At 49.8% G+C, this 19,951-nt stretch overlaps 1 protein-coding gene across 4 annotated transcripts in view; it reads right to left on the bottom strand.

Annotated features, from left to right (window-relative positions):
• The window catches only part of LOC138794568 (zinc finger protein 45-like), a 25,177-nt gene extending 5,921 nt beyond the window's left edge, over window positions 1-19,256 (bottom strand). For 2 of the 4 annotated variants that reach the window (XM_069973316.1, XM_069973315.1), the window contains exons 1-4: window positions 18,919-19,255; window positions 17,258-17,366; window positions 12,928-13,065; window positions 9,060-9,183 (exon numbers count right to left, since the gene is read on the bottom strand). In XM_069973316.1, the coding sequence (XP_069829417.1) occupies window positions 9,060-9,183; window positions 12,928-13,065; window positions 17,258-17,350 (355 nt within the window). In that variant the 5' untranslated portion in view covers window positions 17,351-17,366; window positions 18,919-19,255. Of the gene's footprint in view, window positions 1-9,059; window positions 9,184-12,927; window positions 13,066-17,257; window positions 17,367-18,918 lie in introns of all 4 variants that reach the window. The other 2 variants (XM_069973317.1, XM_069973318.1) reach the window with 2 other exon arrangements.
• Window positions 19,257-19,951: the final 695 nt, after the last annotated feature.

Raw genomic sequence — 19,951 nt, 5'->3', positions numbered from 1 at the left:
TTCCCTGCAGAGTATCTTCTCCTCCTCACACAGCAGCTCCGGCCCCTCCCCCTCCTTCTCCGACATCCTAGCAAAGGAGGAAGCAGCTAGAGGAGATAGTGAGGGGCCCAGGGAGAGTAAGGAGGGAGCCCTGTGTCTCTACTGCTTCCTGCCTGTGCGGTACACCAGTCAGGAGATTGGATGCAGGGAGGCTGGATCCCCCTGGGTCCCCCTGGATCCCTGTTTGCTAGCATCTTCCTGTACTTACCCAGCGGGCTGCTATGAGAGTCCGCCCTCTTCTTCCTGGCCGATCAGGTGACCCTGCTCCGACCACTCCTGCGCTGCTGCTCATAGATCCCTGGCTGAGCGGGCAGCTATCAGCAGTGACTGGGGCTTCCCGAGTCCAGGCAGGGACCTCGCGCCTCACCAGACTCTGGGCTGCCCCTCACAGTTTGAAAAGCGCTGGCCTAGAGGACGCCCCGGGACCTCGCAGAGCCTGGGAAGACGCCCCGGGACCTCGCAGAGCCCAGAGGACATCCCAGACCATGCAGAACTTAGAGAACACCCCGGGACCTCGCAGAGCCTGGAAGGACACCCCGGGACCTCGCAGAGCCTGGAAGGACACCGCGGGACCTCACAGAGCCTGGAAGGACACCGCGGGACCTCACAGAGCCTGGAAAGACACCCCGGGACCTCACAGAGCCTGGAAGGACACCCCGGGACCTCACAGAGCCTGGAAGGACACCCCGGGACCTCGCAGAGCCTGGAAGGACACCCCGGGACCTCGCAGAGCCTGGAGGGACACCCCGGGACCTCACAGAGCCTAGAAGGACACCCCGGGACCTCACAGAGCCTGGAAGGACACCCCGGGACCTCACAGAGCCTGGAAGGACACCCCGGGACCTCACAGAGCCTGGAAGGACACCCCGGGACCTCACAGATCTGAAAGAATGGAGAAAAATCCCTCAAATAATTGAAAGACTCCTGGCAGCTACAAATTACTGCAAGTGAGTGGACTGAACTGTGAACTGAAATATTCTCTGGCGGCAAACGGGTGCCTGAGATGGACATGTGTGGTCAGGAGCTGGAGGTCTGATCAAGCTGTCCTTTAATAAACAACAAACCCCATGAGATGTCTTTTTACCTAAGTAGAAAACTTGGATGGGGACTATAATTCAGGTGGAAATAGGGTCTGCATTATCGAGGATTGATGGACAAGCAATCTGGTTGGGAGCAGAAATTTCCGGTTTATCAGGGTTTAAAGGGAGTCATTGACATACCATGGGGTACTGTATTCAGATCCCAAGGAGGGGACGGATTGGCAAATTGGGAAATAACCTTTTAGTGGCAGCAAAGAATCTCCTTATCCATCTATAATTAGCTAAGTCACAGTCAGTATGAAGACAAAGCGAATACTTGTACTTTTAGAGTACTTGAGTTTAATCCTTTGCCAAGACTAGCCTGAAGAAAATGTAATAACATTGGGATGGAACGGATCCAGTTTAATTGCCACTGACCAGAATGCGAAAGTCTTCCATACTTTAATGTAGATGGTATTGATAACTTTTTCCTAGTGCCCCTAAGAGTCTTGATAGACAGACCTTTAGCCTTTAGGATGGAGTCCTCAGTAGCGAAGCAACCAGCCAAAGATTCTGAGGGTCTGAGTAAAGAATAGGCCCCTGATGTAGAAGGCTCTGGAGCACCTGGGAGTGAAAGGGTCCATCCACCTTGTTGATCAGACCAGGATCAACAGAGTAGATTACTTTTGCAGCTTCTGTAGGACTCTTTGTAGCAGAGGGATAGGCGGGAAGGCAGATGTCATTCAAAAGTTCCATCTCTGGGATAGGGCATCTAACCCCAAAACTTAGTCATCTACATTGGGGGAGAATAATGTTGGAACCTTAAGAGTTCCTCCTTGAGGCGAATAGCTCTACCTCCAGAGTCCCTCATGTGTCGGCTCAAAGCTGGAATATCAACAAAAAGTTTTCAGTAGTTTTTTTTTTTTTTTTTTCAATAATTCAATTCAAAAAGTGACCCGATATATTCTATATACATTACATACAGAGTGACCTGATATATTCTATACATTACATACAGAGGGACCTGATATATTCTATATACATTACATACAGAGTGACCTGATATATTCTATACATTACATACAGAGTGACCTGATATATTCTATACATTACATACAGAGGGACCTGATATATTCTATACATTACATACAGAGGGACCTGATATATTCTATATACATTACATACAGAGGGACCTGATATATTCTATATACATTACATACAGAGTGACCTGATATATTCTATATACATTACATACAGAGGGACCTGATATATTCTATACATTACATACAGAGTGACCTGATATATTCTATATATATTATATACAGAGTGACCTGATATATTCTATATACATTACATACAGAGTGACCTGATATATTCTATATACATTACATACAGAGTGACCTGATATATTCTATATACATTACATACAGAGTGACCTGATATATTCTATATACATTACATACAGAGTGACCTGATATATTCTATATACATTACATACACAGTGACCTGATATATTCTATATACATTACATACACAGTGACCTGATATATTCTATATACATTACATACACAGTGACCTGATATATTCTATATACATTACATACACAGTGACCTGATATATTCTATATACATTACATACAGAGTGACCTGATATATTCTATATACATTACATACAGAGTGACCTGATATATTCTATATACATTACATACAGAGTGACCTGATATATTCTATATACATTACATACAGAGTGACCTGATATATTCTATATACATTACATACAGAGTGACCTGATATATTCTATATACATTACATACAGAGTGACCTGATATATTCTATACATTACATACAGAGGGACCTGATATATTCTATATACATTACATACAGAGTGACCTGATATATTCTATATACATTACATACAGAGTGACCTGATATATTCTATACATTACATACAGAGTGACCTGATATATTCTATATACATTACATACAGAGTGACCTGATATATTCTATACATTACATACAGAGGGACCTGATATATTCTATATACATTACATACAGAGTGACCTGATATATTCTATATACATTACATACAGAGTGACCTGATATATTCTATACATTACATACAGAGTGACCTGATATATTCTATATACATTACATACAGAGGGACCTGATATATTCTATAGAGACATTACATACAGAGTGACCTGATATATTCTATACATTACATACAGAGTGACCTGATATATTCTATATACATTACATACAGAGTGACCTGATATATTCTATATATTACATACAGAGGGACCTGATATATTCTATATATTACATACAGAGGGACCTGATATATTCTATATATTACATACAGAGGGACCTGATATATTCTATATACATTACATACAGAGTGACCTGATATATTCTATACATTACATACAGAGTGACCTGATATATTCTATATACATTACATACAGAGGGACCTGATATATTCTATATACATTACATACAGAATGACCTGATATATTCTATATACATTACATACAGAGGGACCTGATATATTCTATACATTACATACAGAGTGACCTGATATATTCTATATACATTACATACAGAGTGACCTGATATATTCTATACATTACATACAGAGTGACCTGATATATTCTATATACATTACATACAGAGTGACCTGATATATTCTATACATTACATACAGAGCGACCTGATATATTCTATATACATTACATACAGAGCGACCTGATATATTCTATACATTACATACAGAGCGAACTGATATATTCTATACATTACATACAGAGTGACCTGATATATTCTATATACATTACATACAGAGGGACCTGATATATTCTATATACATTACATACAGAGTGACCTGATATATTCTATACATTACATACAGAGTGACCTGATATATTCTATAGACATTACATACAGAGTGACCTGATATATTCTATATACATTACATACAGAGGGACCTGATATATTCTATATACATTACATACAGAGGGACCTGATATATTCTATACATTACATACAGAATGACCTGATATATTCTATATACATTACATAGAGAGTGACCTGATATATTCTATATACATTACATACAGAGTGACCTGATATATTCTATACATTACATACAGAGTGACCTGATATATTCTATATACATTACATACAGAGGGACCTGATATATTCTATACATTACATACAGAGTGACCTGATATATTCTATACATTACATACAGAGTGACCTGAAAGCTTAGTCATCTACATTGGGGGAGAATAATGTTGGAACCTTAGAGTTCCTCCTTGAGGCGAATAGCTCTACCTCCAGAGTCCCTCATGTGTCGGCTCAAAGCTGGAATATCAACAAAAAGTTTTTTTTTTCCAGTAATTAAATTCAAAAAGTGACCTCATATATTCTATAGATACACTTTCGTGAAGTTCGGAAGTTCGGATTCGTACGAACCGAACCTAAAAGGAACCTTGCTTTAGTTGCAGTTGCTATTACAATGAAAAAGTGGAAAAAATAAAAGTGCAAAAATAATGAAAAAAATGTAAATAAAAAAAATATATAATAATAATAATAATAATAATAAAAATGCAAAAATAGTGAAAAAAAAAAAAAGTTGAGGAGGATGCGGCAGCACGTGATTGCATCCAGGCCAGTATTGTTGAGAATAGACAAGTTGAGCAGCAGGAGGAGGCAGCAGTTGATTGCTCGCCTCTCAGGCCAGTATTGTTGAGAAGAGACAAGTTTTTAAACTATTTTTGTTGCGGCTAAACGGGGTTGATGGCACCCAGCAAAGCAGAAACGAACAGGTTTTGTGGGGCGCTGACTTAGCGTCACACTCTATGGAGGGCTTCAATAACTTTGACTGCTATAAGTTACTTCACCTACGTTTTTTGGTGCGGCTAAACAAAGCTGATGGCACCCAGCAGAGCAGCACCGTGTGGCGTGTACTTTCAGTCATGGGACAGGAGCTGGTTAAATGCTACCTGTCCTGACTCCTTTCTTACTTTTCTCTCCCTATTTCTTTTTATTTAGATGCCTCTCTCTCCCTATTTCTTTTTATTTAGATGCCTCTCTCTCCCTATCTCTTGATTTCTCAGCCTATTTCCCTATGTATCAGCTTATCTTCTATATCCAGCTTTCCCTGGATCTTGCTATTTTTTTTCCTCTTCCTCTCTCCTGCTTCTCTCACCAACACTTGATTCCTTCTCTTTCTGTATCGATCTAGTTGTTTGGCTATCTATCTATCTCGTTTCTCTCTATCTACTGTGGAGCTCCTCTCTCTCTGAAGTCCTGTAACACACTGAGAAGCTGCTGGCGCGCTGAGACACTTCCTGGTGCTGGGGAGTGACGTCACACATCTTGATTTTCACAGAAAACCAGGATACAAGGGATTATAGGAGTAATAATCCCTTGTATCCTGGTCTATTCTGTGAAAAAAGTACAATTTTGCGTCGCCGTTGTTATTTTTACCAGATTCGTAACGAACTTTCTTAAAGTTCGGTTTGGTACCGAACCCAACTTTTTGCAAAGTTCGTAACGAATCTGGTTCATAACGGTTCGGTTCACTCATCCCTATTCTGTATGTAATGATTATAGAATATATCAGGTCACTTTTTGAATTGAAATACTGTGTCTCAATAGAAGCCGTTATCAAGAAAAGAGTCTCTGCGTTTTCTGTGGTGACCATAGAAACATAAGCAACGTAACAAGGTTGACCAACAAGAAAAACTACCATTTCAGCATCTTTCATATAAAGATAATTAGGTAGCTGCGGAGGGTCCTGCCTCTTGTAAGTGACAATGGTGCCAGGCCTGGAGTGTCTAGCAAACAAGCCCAAATTTTCTCATTGCCTCCCGCTTAGCATATTTGTCATTGGCTATAAGCCAATCAACTTTAGCGACCAGGGCTGAGAGTGTCTGGGGGGTTCTGGTCAAGCCAGGATTGTGCTATCAATTTCCTTGCCATGTATAGTATCCGGGCAACAGCAAGTTTTTCAGGGTTGGTCAAATCTAGGTCTTCCACATAACCCAGAATATAGACTAAGGGAGATTGCTCTAGTTTAATGGAAAACACTTTCTGGACAGTGGAGCCGACTAGAGATGAGCGAACCGGGTTCAAGTCGATCCGAATCCGAACATTCGGTATTATTAGCGGGGGCTGCTGAACTTGGATAAAGCTCTAAGGTTGTCTGGAAAACATGGATACAGCCAATGACTATATCCATGTTTTCCACATAGCCTTAGGGCTTTATCCAACTTCAGCAGCCACCGCTAATCACATGCCGAAAGTTCGGGTTCGGATGGACTCGCTCATCTCTAGAGGTGACATCCTGCCAGTACCTGGTCAGTTTAGGGCAATGCCAGAACATAGTTCACTCCCCTTATTGGCCGTTCAGGACATTTGTCCTGACAATAGCTAACCAGGGCAGAAGGTCCCTATATGAGGTTTTTGTATTCAGCACTATTTGGTAGGGGTGCAACAGCGCTCTAGGACGAAAAACACATGCTGCTTCTTCCTAGCAACCTCTTGATTGAATCCCCGCTTCCTTCCCCAGGTGAGGTGGGGAGCGCTTTTATCTGCCCGTAATATGACTGTCAGGATTGTGTAGCAACCTGGTGTGAACTGGGCCTGTTTTGCTTTTGTGTGACACCAGCTTGCTTCTCAGCTTCCTGGCAATGCAGGTGTTAAGCTGAGAAGCTGTGGGATTTGATTACACAGCTGGGTGGTCTTTTTGATTTGGTTTCTCTGCCTGTCTGCATCCTGGAGGATCAGAGCAGCGGACCAATGAGGATCCAGGCTCTTGGTCAGCATAAAACAAAGCTGAGGCAGTGTCTCAGAGCTGGCTATTAGATTAACACCCTGATCCCACCTCCCGTGTGTCTATTCCTGCGATCCCCATACCTAATCCCTCTTATTGCTCGACTTGTTATCTGACCTTCCGCCTGACTTTTGACTATCCGATTTGGTTGCCGATTTTGTAGTGCGTTGCCCGTTTGTGTTTGTCTGTCTTGTTCTGTGTTCCACATATACAGCATAGGTAACGCCTTTGAGGTTGTCGGCGGCCGCCTAGGGCCGACTGAGGCACATAGGTAGGGACAGTGGGTGGATTGAGACCTAGGGCCCACTGTCTTTTCCTGTCTGTACCTCCCTGTCCTGACAATGACCTTAAGAGTTTATTAACTTTAGGATTAAATCTACCCAAAAGGGAGGATCTAATACTGAGAAGTGGTTTCCAGCAGAGTCCACATACGCATCTCTTCCTAGCAAAGGAAAAGCGGTTGTTTCCAAACACGCTGAAGTAACGGTGGTCCTCTGCAGCCTCTGTACTCTTCAGCCAGTGATGTAACTCAGAAGCACCCCATGGAGCACGCTGCCGGCCGGAGTGTGCAGGATCCCGCTACACCTGTTGGACACCTCATTTGAAACCGATTTAGATCCCTGGACTCTTGGATTGAATAGTCTTCACGTACTATGAATAACCTTTGATTTATCAATCACTTTGGCTGAAGATTCTATCACCCTGCTGCGGAGTGCCCAGTTCTCCACTATAGGTTGCTACTGAGGCATATCTATTTAGTACATGCATCTCTTCTGGGCATTATATTAAATTCTTCATACCATATTATGAGTTGTGCCCGAGATCCCACCCAGTTGTGTTTTTTATAGTTGATTATAGTTCTATGGGAACAGTTCAGCTTCTTCACCAAAACCAGACGGGAATATCCATCTCTTCCACGGTCCACCGCGGCACGGGGTTACTGATCCCGTATTCTGCAGCTTGACAGTGTTCACCTGAAGGGCCTTTCACAGAGAAGAACCTAGAAGCTTTGTTATTACAAACCTCAGAGGAGAGAAGGAGATGAATTCTATTTTGAATCCCTGACAAATTTATGTTATAATCCAGTTGTTGGAGGATGTCCTGGCCCATTCTTGGTGGACACTTGACAGCCGGCGGGCCACCTACAGAGTAGTCCCTGTTTGTCGGAAGGGGGTTTGTTGGAGCCCAGGAGGACATTGTGATTTTTTTCTCCTTTGAGGTAGCTCAATCGGCCATCTTCCCTTTCCCTCGAGCCTCCTGATCTTGGGGCTAGTTGCAAAAAGGGGTGGAAGGAACTCCTCTTCTGCACCTTGGGTTCTGGCACTTTTCTTTTTGAGCGAGAATATTTCACAAATTTGATCAAGCGCCGGCCCGAAGACATATACACTTTGAAGAGGGATGGATCATAGTTTGGCTATAGAAGTTGCATCCTCCGAGCCACAGCGCTGCGATTCTCACAGATTTAGACGGTACATCTGCAAAGAAACCGGTAGCATGTTGGAGTATGGAAAGTAAGGCCAGGATCTCATCTCCCCTGATGAGGCTTTCCAGCAGCTTTCTCCAGCCACAAGAACATGGACCTTGTCACACAGGTTGCAGACACATTCATCTTCAAGACAGCTGCCAAGGTCTCCCAAAATCTACCGAGAAGGCTCTGTGTTTTTGGTCCATCGGATCCTTTAACTGGGAGGAATCTTTAAAGGGCAGATTCGTTTTCTTTGCATCTCAGGTGACCTGGACATCAATCTTTAGAATTTCTTCCAAAAGTTACATTTTCTCATTTTTAAAAGGAAATCTTACTCTCCTGGCAAGGAAACAAGGAAAACTTCTCGTTGAGCTAAGGATCTTTCAGGCGGCCCCTCCCTTCTCGCTGTCTGTACGAGGTCACCAGATACTCCCTATGGATCCTAGCACCGGACACAGCAAACAGACACTAGGCCTCCATGCATCCCCTCTCTGCCCTAGTTTATATGGACAAGAAAAACACTACTTGTTATTTTGGGACGGAGCTTTTCAATATTTCCGTTTCCTGTCCCTGTGGTGGCGACCTCCTGTGCTGCTGTCATGGAGGGTGACTGGGGAAATAAATAGATCTAGACACCTTTGTATATATTTGCGGTGTACACTGGTGTATGCATATGTAGATATAATTTCTCCTCTTACCTGGTGATGTGAGCGGCCGCTGATTCTCCATCATGGCGTCCCGGTACAGATCCTTGTGTCCTTCTACATACTCCCACTCCTCCATGGAGAAATAGACGGCCACATCCTGACACCTTATAGGAACCTGACACACACAATGATCACACAGTCATCCCCCCCAGCCTGCTGCCTCCTGGATTACTCTATCATCTCCCAGCATTCCCAGCAGGGTCACCTCTCCAGTCATCCCCCCCAGCCTGCTGCCTCCTGGATTACTGTATAATGTCCCAGCATTCCCAGCAGGGTCACCTCTCCAGTCATCCCCCCCAGCCTGCTGCCTCCTGGATTACTGTATAATGTCCCAGCATTCCCAGCAGGGTCACCTCTCCAGTCATCCCCCCCTCCTGTATTACTGTATAATGTCCCAGCAGGGTCACCTCTCCAGTCATCCCCCCTCCTGTATTACTGTATAATGTCCCAGCATTCCCAGCAGTGTCACCTCTCCAGTCATCCCCCCCCTCCTGTATTACTCTATCATCTCCCAGCATTCCCCAGTGTCACCTCTCCAGTCACCCCCCCCTCCTGTATTACTGTATTATGTCCCAGCAGGGTCACCTCTCCAGCCATCCCCCACCCCTCCTGTATTACTGTATGATGTCCCAGCATTCCCAGCAGGGTCACCTCTCCAGTCATCCCCCCTTCTGTATTACTGTATAATGTCCCAGCAGTGTCACCTCTCCAGTCATCCCCCCTCCTGTATTACTGTAAAATGTCCCAGCAGTGTCACCTCTCCAGTCATCTCCCCTCCTGTATTACTGTATGATGTCCCAGCATTCCCAGCAGGGTCACCTCTCCAGTCACCCCCCCCCTCCTGTATTACTGCATAATGTCCCAGCATTCCCAGCAGGGTCACCTCTCCAGTCATCCCCCCCTCCTGTATTACTGTATAATCTCCCAGCATTCCCAGCAGGGTCACCTCTCCAGCCATCCCCCACCCCTCCTGTATTACTGTATGATGTCCCAGCATTCCCAGCAGGGTCACCTCTCCAGTCACCCCCCCCTCCTGTATTACTGCATAATGTCCCAGCATTCCCAGCAGTGTCACCTCTCCAGTCATCCCCCCCCTCCTCTATTACTGTATAATGTCCCAGCAGTGTCACCTCTCCAGTCATCCCCCCCCACCCCTCCTGTATTACTGTATAATGTCCCAGCAGTGTCACCTCTCCAGTCATCCCCCCCCACCCCTCCTGTATTACTGTATAATGTCCCAGCAGTGTCACCTCTCCAGTCATCCCCCCCACCCCTCCTGTATTACTGTATAATGTCCCAGCATTCCCAGCAGGGACACCTCTCCAGTCATCCCCCCACCCCTCCTGTATTACTGTATAATGTCCCAGCATTCCCAGCAGTGTCACCTCTCCAGTCACCCCCCCCCTCCTGTATTACTGTATAATGTCCCAGCATTCCCAGCAGGGTCACCTCTCCAGTCACCCCCCCCCTCCTGTATTACTGTATAATGTCCCAGCAGTGTCACCTCTCCAGTCACCCCCCCTCCTGTATTACTGTATAATGTCCCAGCATTCCCACCTCTCCAGTCATCCCCCCCCCTCCTGTATTACTGTATAATGTCCCAGCAGTGTCAACTCTCCAGTCATCCCCCCACCCCTTCTGTATTACTGTAAAATGTCCCAGCAGTGTCAACTCTCCAGTCATCCCCCCACCCCTCCTGTATTACTGTATAATGTCCCAGCAGTGTCACCTCTCCAGTCACCCCCCTCCTGTATTACTGTATAATGTCCCAGCATTCCCAGCAGTGTCACCTCTCCAGTCACCCCCCCCCCCTCTCCTGTATTACTGTATAATGTCCCAGCATTCCCAGCGGTGTCACCTCTCCAGTCACCCCCCCCCTCCTGTATTACTGTATAATGTCCCAGCAGTGTCACCTCTCCAGTCACCCCCCCTCCTGTATTACTGTATAATGTCCCAGCAGTGTCACCTCTCCAGTCACCCCCCTCCTGTATTACTGTATAATGTCCCAGCATTCCCAGCAGTGTCACCTCTCCAGTCACCCCCCCCCCTCTCCTGTATTACTGTATAATGTCCCAGCATTCCCAGCGGTGTCACCTCTCCAGTCACCCCCCCCCTCCTGTATTACTGTATAATCTCCCAGCATTCTCAGCAGGGTCACCTCTCCAGTCATCCCCCACCCCTCCTGTATTACTGTATAATCTCCCAGCATTCTCAGCAGGGTCACCTCTCCAGTCACCCCCCACCCCTCCTGTATTACTGTATAATGTCCCAGCAGTGTCACCTCTCCAGTCATCCCCCTCCTGTATTACTGTATAATGTCCCAGCAGTGTCACCTCTCCAGTCATCTCCCCTCCTGTATTACTGTATAATGTCCCAGCATTCCCAGCAGTGTCACCTCTCCAGTCACCCCCCCTCCTGTATTACTGTATAATGTCCCAGCAGTGTCACCTCTCCAGTCATCCCCCCCTCCTGTATTACTGTATAATGTCCCAGCAGTGTCACCTCTCCAGTCACCCCCCTCCTGTATTACTGTATAATCTCCCAGCATTCCCAGCAGTGTCACTTCTCCAGTCACCCCCCCCCCCCACATTACTGTATAATGTCCCAGCATTCCCAGCAGGGTCACCTCTCCAGTCACCCCCCCCTCCTGTATTACTGTATAATGTCCCAGCAGTGTCACCTCTCCAGTCACCCCCCCACTCCTCCTGTATTACTGTATAATGTCCCAGCAGTGTCACCTCTCCAGTCATCCCCCACCCCTCCTGTATTACTGTATAATGTCCCAGCAGGGTCACCTCTCCAGTCACCCCCCCACTCCTCCTGTATTACTGTATAATGTCCCAGCAGTGTCACCTCTCCAGTCACCCCCCCTCCTGTATTACTGTATAATGTCCCAGCATTCCCAGCAGTGTCACCTCTCCAGTCATCCCCCCACCCCTTCTGTATTACTGTAAAATGTCCCAGCAGTGTCACCTCTCCAGTCATCCCCCCACCCCTCCTGTATTACTGTATAATGTCCCAGCAGTGTCACCTCTCCAGTCACCCCCCTCCTGTATTACTGTATAATGTCCCAGCATTCCCAGCAGTGTCACCTCTCCAGTCACCCCCCCCCCTCTCCTGTATTACTGTATAATGTCCCAGCATTCCCAGCGGTGTCACCTCTCCAGTCACCCCCCCCCCTCCTGTATTACTGTATAATCTCCCAGCATTCTCAGCAGGGTCACCTCTCCAGTCACCCCCCACCCCTCCTGTATTACTGTATAATGTCCCAGCATTCCCAGCAGGGTCACCTCTCTAGTCATCCCCCCATCCCTCCTGTATTACTGTATAATGTCCCAGCATTCTCAGCAGTGTCACCTCTCCAGTCATCCCCCCCTCCTGTATTACTGTATAATGTCCCAGCATTCTCAGCAGTGTCACCTCTCCAGTCATCTCCCCTCCTGTATTACTGTATAATGTCCCAGCAGTGTCACCTCTCCAGTCACCCCCCACCCCTCCTGTATTACTGTATAATGTCCCAGCAGTGTCACCTCTCCAGTCATCCCCCCTCCTGTATTACTGTATAATGTCCCAGCAGTGTCACCTCTCCAGTCATCCCCCCTCCTGTATTACTGTATAATGTCCCAGCAGTGTCACCTCTCCAGTCATCCCCCTCCTGTATTACTGTATAATGTCCCAGCAGTGTCACCTCTCCAGTCACCCCCCCTCCTGTATTACTGTATAATGTCCCAGCATTCCCAGCAGTGTCACCTCTCCAGTCACCCCCCCCCCTGTATTACTGTATAATGTCCCAGCAGTGTCACCTCTCCAGTCACCCCCCCCCCCCCTGTATTACTGTATAATGTCCCAGCAGTGTCACCTCTCCAGTCAGCAGCTCATTCATCCTGTGGGCGAGTTCTCGGATCTTCTGCTGATGTACCAGTGATACTTTGCTCCACCCTCCTGAATCTTCAGGGACCACACAGTCACCCCAGGTCTTTTTCACCATTCTGTAGACCTGTATATGGAGAGAGGCAGAAGGTGGATATACTGAGGAGATCAGAACGGTTCATCCCAAATACCCCGTATCCTATTTCCATCTATACAGTATGGAAGAAACACTGAAGAGATAACATCTCATCCTCCTCTTCCTGCTCCTCTCCCCCAGACTCCACCATCTCATCCTCCTCTTCCTGCTCCTCTCCCCCAGACTCCACCATCTCATCCTCCTCCTCTCCTCCAGACTCCACCATCTCATCCTCCTCTTCCTGCCCCTCTCCCCCAGACTCCACCATCCCATCCCCCTCTTCCTGCTCCTCTCCTCCAGACTCCATCTCATCCTGCTCCTCTCCCCCAGACTCCACCATCTCATCCTCCTCTTCCTGCTCCTCTCCCCCAGACTCCACCATCCCATCCCCCTCTTCCTGCTCCTCTCCCCCAGACTCCACCATCTCATCCTGCTCCTCTCCCCCAGACTCCACCATCTCATCCTCCTCTTCCTGCTCCTCTCCCCCAGACTCCACCATCTCATCCTCCTCTTCCTGTTCCTCTCCCCCAGACTCCACCATCTCATCCTCCTCTTCTTGCTCCTCTCCTCCAGACTCCACCATCTCATCCTCCTCTTCCTGCTCCTCTCCTACAGACTCCACCATCTCATCCTCCTCTTCCTGCTCCTCTCCTACAGACTCCACCATCTCATCCTCCTCTTCCTGCTCCTCTCCCCCAGACTCCACCATCTCATCCCCCTCTTCCTGTTCCTCTCCCCCAGACTCCACCATCTCATCCTCCTCTTCCTGCTCCTCTCCCCCAGACTCCACCATCTCATCCCCCTCTTCCTGTTCCTCTCCCCCAGACTCCACCATCTCATCCTCCTCTTCCTGCTCCTCTCCCCCAGACTCCACCATCTCATCCTCCTCTTCCTGCTCCTCTCCTACAGACTCCACCATCTCATCCTCCTCTTCCTGTTCCTCTCCCCCAGACTCCACCATCTCATCCTCCTCTTCCTGCTCCTCTCCCCCAGACTCCACCGTCTCATCCTGCTCCTCTCCTCCAGACTCCACCATCTCATCCTCCTCTTCCTGCTCCTCTCCCCCAGACTCCACCGTCTCATCCTGCTCCTCTCCTCCAGACTCCACCATCTCATCCTCCTCTTCCTGCTCCTCTCCCCCAGACTCCACCATCTCGTCCCCCTCTTCCTGTTCCTCTCCCCCAGACTCCACCATCTCATCCTCCTCTTCCTGCTCCTCTCCCCCAGACTCCACCATCTCATCCTCCTCTTCCTGCTCCTCTCCCCCAGACTCCACCGTCTCATCCTGCTCCTCTCCTCCAGACTCCACCATCTCATCCTCCTCTTCCTGCTCCTCTCCCCCAGACTCCACCATCTCATCCTCCTCTTCCTATTCCTCTCCCACAGACTCCACCATCTCATCCTCCTCTTCCTGCTCCTCTCCCCCAGACTCCACCATCTCATCCTCCTCTTCCTGCTCCTCTCCCCCAGACTCCACCATCTCATCCTCCTCTTCCTGCTCCTCTCCCCCAGACTCCACCGTCTCATCCTGCTCCTCTCCTCCAGACTCCACCATCTCATCCTCCTCTTCCTGCTCCTCTCCTACAGACTCCACCATTTCATCCTCCTCTTCCTGCTCCTCTCCCACAGACTCCACCATCTCATCCCCCTCTTCCTGCTCCTCTCCCCCAGACTCCACCATCTCATCCCCCTCTTCCTGCTCCTCTCCCCCAGACTCCACCATCTCATCCTCCTCTTCCTGCTCCTCTCCCCCAGACTCCACCGTCTCATCCTGCTCCTCTCCCCCAGACTCCACCATCTCATCCTCCTCTTCCTGCTCCTCTCCCCCAGACTCCACCATCCCATCCCCCTCTTCCTGCTCCGCTCCTCCAGACTCCACCATCTCATCCCCCTCTTCCTGCTCCTCTCCCCCAGACTCCACCATCCCATCCCCCTCTTCCTGCGCCTCTCCTCCAGACTCCACCATCTCATCCCCCTCTTCCTGCTCCTCTCCCCCAGACTCCACCATCTCATCCTCCTCTTCCTGTTTCTCTCCCCCAGACTCCACCATCTCATCCTCCTCTTCCTGCTCCTCTCCTCCAGACTCCACCATCTCATCCTCCTCTTCCTGCTCCTCTCCTCCAGACTCCACCATCTCATCCCCCTCTTCCTGCTCCTCTCCTCCAGACTCCACCATCTCATCCTCCTCTTCCTGCTCCTCTCCTCCAGACTCCACCATCTCATCCTCCTCTTCCTGTTCCTCTCCCCCAGACTCCACCATCTCATCCCCCTCTTCCTGCTCCTCTCCCCCAGACTCCACCATCCCATCCCCCTCTTCCTGCGCCTCTCCTCCAGACTCCACCATCTCATCCCCCTCTTCCTGCTCCTCTACCCCAGACTCCACCATCTCATCCTCCTCTCCCCCAGACTCCACCATCTCATCCTCCTCTTCCTGTTCCTCTCCCCCAGACTCCACCATCTCATCCTCCTCTTCCTGTTCCTCTCCCCCAGACTCCACCATCTCATCCTCCTCTTCCTGCTCCTCTCCTCCAGACTCCACCATCTCATCCTCCTCTTCCTGCTCCTCTCCTCCAGACTCCACCATCTCATCCTCCTCTTCCTGCTCCTCTCCTCCAGACTCCACCATCTCATCCTCCTCTTCCTGCTCCTCTCCTCCAGACTCCACCATCTCATCCTCTTCCTCTCCCCCAGACTCCACCATCTCATCCCCCTCTTCCTGCTCCTCTCCCCCAGACTCCACCATCCCATCCCCCTCTTCCTGCTCCTCTCCTCCAGACTCCACCATCTCATCCCCCTCTTCCTGCTCCTCTCCCCCAGACTCCACCGTCTCATCCTGCTCCTCTCCTCCAGACTCCACCGTCTCATCCTGCTCCTCTCCTCCAGACTCCACCGTCTCATCCTGCTCTTCCTGCTCCTCTCCCCCAGACTCCACCATCTCATCCCCCTCTTCCTGCTCCTCTCCCCCAGACTCCACCATCCCATCCCCCTCTTCCTGCGCCTCTCCTCCAGACTCCACCATCTCATCCTCCTCTTCCTGCGCCTCTCCTACAGACTCCACCATCTCATCCTCCTCTTCCTGCTCCTCTCCTACAGACTCCACCATCTCATCCTCCTCTTCCTGCTCCTCTCCTCCAGACTCCACAGTCTCATCCTGCTCCTCTCCTCCAGACTCCACAGTCTCATCCTGCTCCTCTCCTCCAGACTCCACCATCTCATCCTCCTCTTCCTGCTCCTCTCCCCCAGACTCCACCATCTCATCCCCCTCTTCCTGCTCCTCTCCTCCAGACTCCACTATCTCATCCTCCTCTTCCTGCTCCTTTCCTCCAGACTCCACCATCTCATCCTCCTCTTCCTGCTCCTCTCCCCCAGACTCCACCATCTCATCCCCCTCTTCCTGCTCCTCTCCTCCAGACTCCACCATCTCATCCTCCTCTTCCTGCTCCTCTCCTCCAGACTCCACCATCTCATCCTCCTCTTCCTGCTCCTCTCCCCCAGACTCCACCATCTCATCCTCCTCTTCCTGCGCCTCTCCTACAGACTCCACCATCTCATCCTCCTCTTCCTGCTCCTCTCCTACAGACTCCACCATCTCATCCTCCTCTTCCTGCTCCTCTCCTCCAGACTCCACAGTCTCATCCTGCTCCTCTCCTCCAGACTCCACAGTCTCATCCTGCTCCTCTCCTCCAGACTCCACCATCTCATCCTCCTCTTCCTGCTCCTCATCCCCCTCTTCCTGCTCCTCTCCTCCAGACTCCACTATCTCATCCTCCTCTTCCTGCTCCTTTCCTCCAGACTCCACCATCTCATCCTCCTCTTCCTGCTCCTCTCCCCCAGACTCCACCATCTCATCCCCCTCTTCCTGCTCCTCTCCTCCAGACTCCACTATCTCATCCTCCTCTTCCTGCTCCTCTCCCCCAGACTCCACCATCTCATCCCCCTCTTCCTGCTCCTCTCCTCCAGACTCCACTATCTCATCCTCCTCTTCCTGCTCCTCTCCTCCAGACTCCACCATCTCATCCTCCTCTTCCTGCTCCTCTCCCCCAGACTCCACCATCTCATCCTCCTCTTTCTACTTGTCGGCTGTATACCTCACCTGGAAGCTCTCGGGGTGTTATACAGGACCCTGGACTCCTCTCACTATACGTTCCCTCTTCTATACAATAATAAGGATAGAAATAGTTACCTCTCCGGTCAGCAGGTAAATGATCTCCAAGGAGAAGTCCAATATCCTGTCCATGATCTCACTCCTGTCCTTCTCCATCCTGAGGGGGGTCATCCAGGAGAAGAAGCGTCTGCAGGAGAAGAGGAGACAACTGGTTTAAAAGGAGGGTCTAGTCCTGCTGGGGCATTTATGACAAAATCAGGGGGCAGGGCCCTAAATTACCCTGTGCCCCCATAACAGCATCTATGAGGAGTCATGAGGTCTCCCTGTGCCCCCATAACCGGGTCTATGAGGAGTCATGAGGTCTCCCTGTGCCCCCATAACCGGGTCTATGAGGAGTCATGAGGTCTCCCTGTGCCCCCATAACAGCATCTATGAGGAGTCATGAGGTCTCCCTGTGCCCCCAAAACCGGGTCTATGAGGAGTCATGAGGTCTCCCTGTGCCCCCATAACCGGGTCTATGAGGAGTCATGAGGTCTCCCTGTGCCCCCATAACCGGGTCTATGAGGAGTCATGAGGTCTCCCTGTGCCCCCATAACCGGGTCTACGAAGAGTCATGAGGTGACCCTGTCCCCCATAACAGCATCTATGAGGAGTCATGAGGTCTCCCTGTGCCCCCATAACAGCATCTATGAGGAGCCATGAGGTAACCCTGTGCCCCCATAACAGCATCTATGAGGAGCCATGAGGTGACCCTGTGCCCCCATAACCAGGTCTATGAAGAGCCATGAGGTGACCCTGTGCCCCCATAACCGGGTCTATGAGGAGCCATGAGGTGACCCTGTGCCCCCATAACAGCATCTATGAGGAGTCATGATGTAACCCTGTGCCCCCATAACAGCATCTATGAGGAGTCATGAGGTAACCCTGTGCCCCCATAACAGCATCTATGAGGAGCCATGAGGTGACCCTGTGCCCCCATAACCAGGTCTATGAAGAGCCATGAGGTGACCCTGTGCCCCCATAACCGGGTCTATGAAGAGCCATGAGGTGACCCTGTGCCCCCATAACAGCATCTATGAGGAGTCATGAGGTGACCCTGTGCCCCCATAACCAGGTCTATGAAGAGCCATGAGGTGACCCTGTGCCCCCATAACCGGGTCTATGAGGAGCCATGAGGTGACCCTGTGCCCCCATAACAGCATCTATGAGGAGTCATGAGGTGACCCTGTGCCCCCATAACCAGGTCTATGAAGAGCCATGAGGTGACCCTGTGCCCCCATAACCGGGTCTATGAAGAGCCATGAGGTGACCCTGTGCCCCCATAACCGGGTCTATGAAGAGCCATGAGGTGACCCTGTGCCCCCATAACAGCATCTATGAGGAGTCATGAGGTGACCCTGTGCCCCCATAACCAGGTCTATGAAGAGCCATGAGGTGACCCTGTGCCCCCATAACCAGGTCTATGAAGAGCCATGAGGTGACCCTGTGCCCCCATAACCGGGTCTATGAGGAGCCATGAGGTGACCCTGTCCCCCATAACAGGATCCATGAGGAGCCATGAGGTGACCCTGTGCCCCCATAACAGGATCCATGAGAAGCCATGAGGTGACCCTGTGCCCCCATAACAGGATCCATGAGGAGCCATGAGGTGACCCTGTGCCCCCATAACAGGATCCATGAGGAGCCATGAGGTGACCCTGTGCCCCCAATAACCGGGTCTATGAAGAACCTTCCATCACCTGATATCCTAGAGAAGCAGAGACTCCTCACTGTGTCCAGGTGCTGATAAAAGGAGGGAAGAGGAGGCAGGGCTGATGGTCATGTGACGTGGGGGTGGGGCTCAGCACTAGCTGTAAGAGCGCTGGTGATGGTCATGTGACATCTGGGTCTCTGCAACAGTTGAAGGACCTGTGGTGACGGTCATGTGACATAGGGGGCGGGACTCAGCAATAGTAGAACCTCTAGTGACGGTCATGTGGCATAGGGGGCGGGGAGCCTAGCTGTAAGAGCTGTGGTGATGGTCATGTGACATAGAGGGCGGGACTCAGCGCTAGCTATAAGAGCTGTGGTGATGGTCATGTGACATAGAGGGCGGGACTCAGCGCTAGCTATAAGAGCTGTGGTGATGGTCATGTGACATAGAGGGCGGGACTCAGCGCTAGCTATAAGAGCTGTGGAGAAGGTCATGTGACATAGGGGGCGGGACTCAGCGCTAGCTATAAGAGCTGTGGCGATGGTCATGTGACAGAGGGCGGGACTCAGCGCTAGCTATAAGAGCTGTGGAGAAGGTCATGTGACATAGGGGGCGGGACTCAGCGCTAGCTATAAGAGCTGTGGAGAAGGTCATGTGACATAGGGGGCGGGACTCAGCGCTAGCTATAAGAGCTGTGGAGAAGGTCATGTGACATAGGGGGCGGGACTCAGCGCTAGCTATAAGAGCTGTGGAGAAGGTCATGTGACATAGGGGGCGGGACTCAGCGCTAGCTATAAGAGCTGTGGAGAAGGTCATGTGACATAGGGGAGGAGCTCGGTATCATGGCAACTTCTAAGCCAAAGAATCTTCTCAGGAGAGAGGAACAAGCGGGCATGCTGGGAGTTGTAGTCCTCATATCGCCTCCTGTAATGTCCTCTGATCTCCCATAATAACAGGCTGGACATGCTGGGAGTTGTAGTCCTCATATCTCCTCCTGTAATGTCCTCTGATCTCCCATAATAACAGGCTGGACATGCTGGGAGTTGTAGTCCTCTTATATCTCCTCCTGTTATGTCCTC

The sequence above is a fragment of the Dendropsophus ebraccatus genome, chromosome 6, assembly GCF_027789765.1.
Source record: "Dendropsophus ebraccatus isolate aDenEbr1 chromosome 6, aDenEbr1.pat, whole genome shotgun sequence".
Taxonomy (NCBI): Eukaryota; Metazoa; Chordata; class Amphibia; order Anura; family Hylidae; genus Dendropsophus; species Dendropsophus ebraccatus.
Note: the sequence above shows the minus strand (reverse complement) of the source record. Positions and strands in the feature narration are given on the sequence as shown.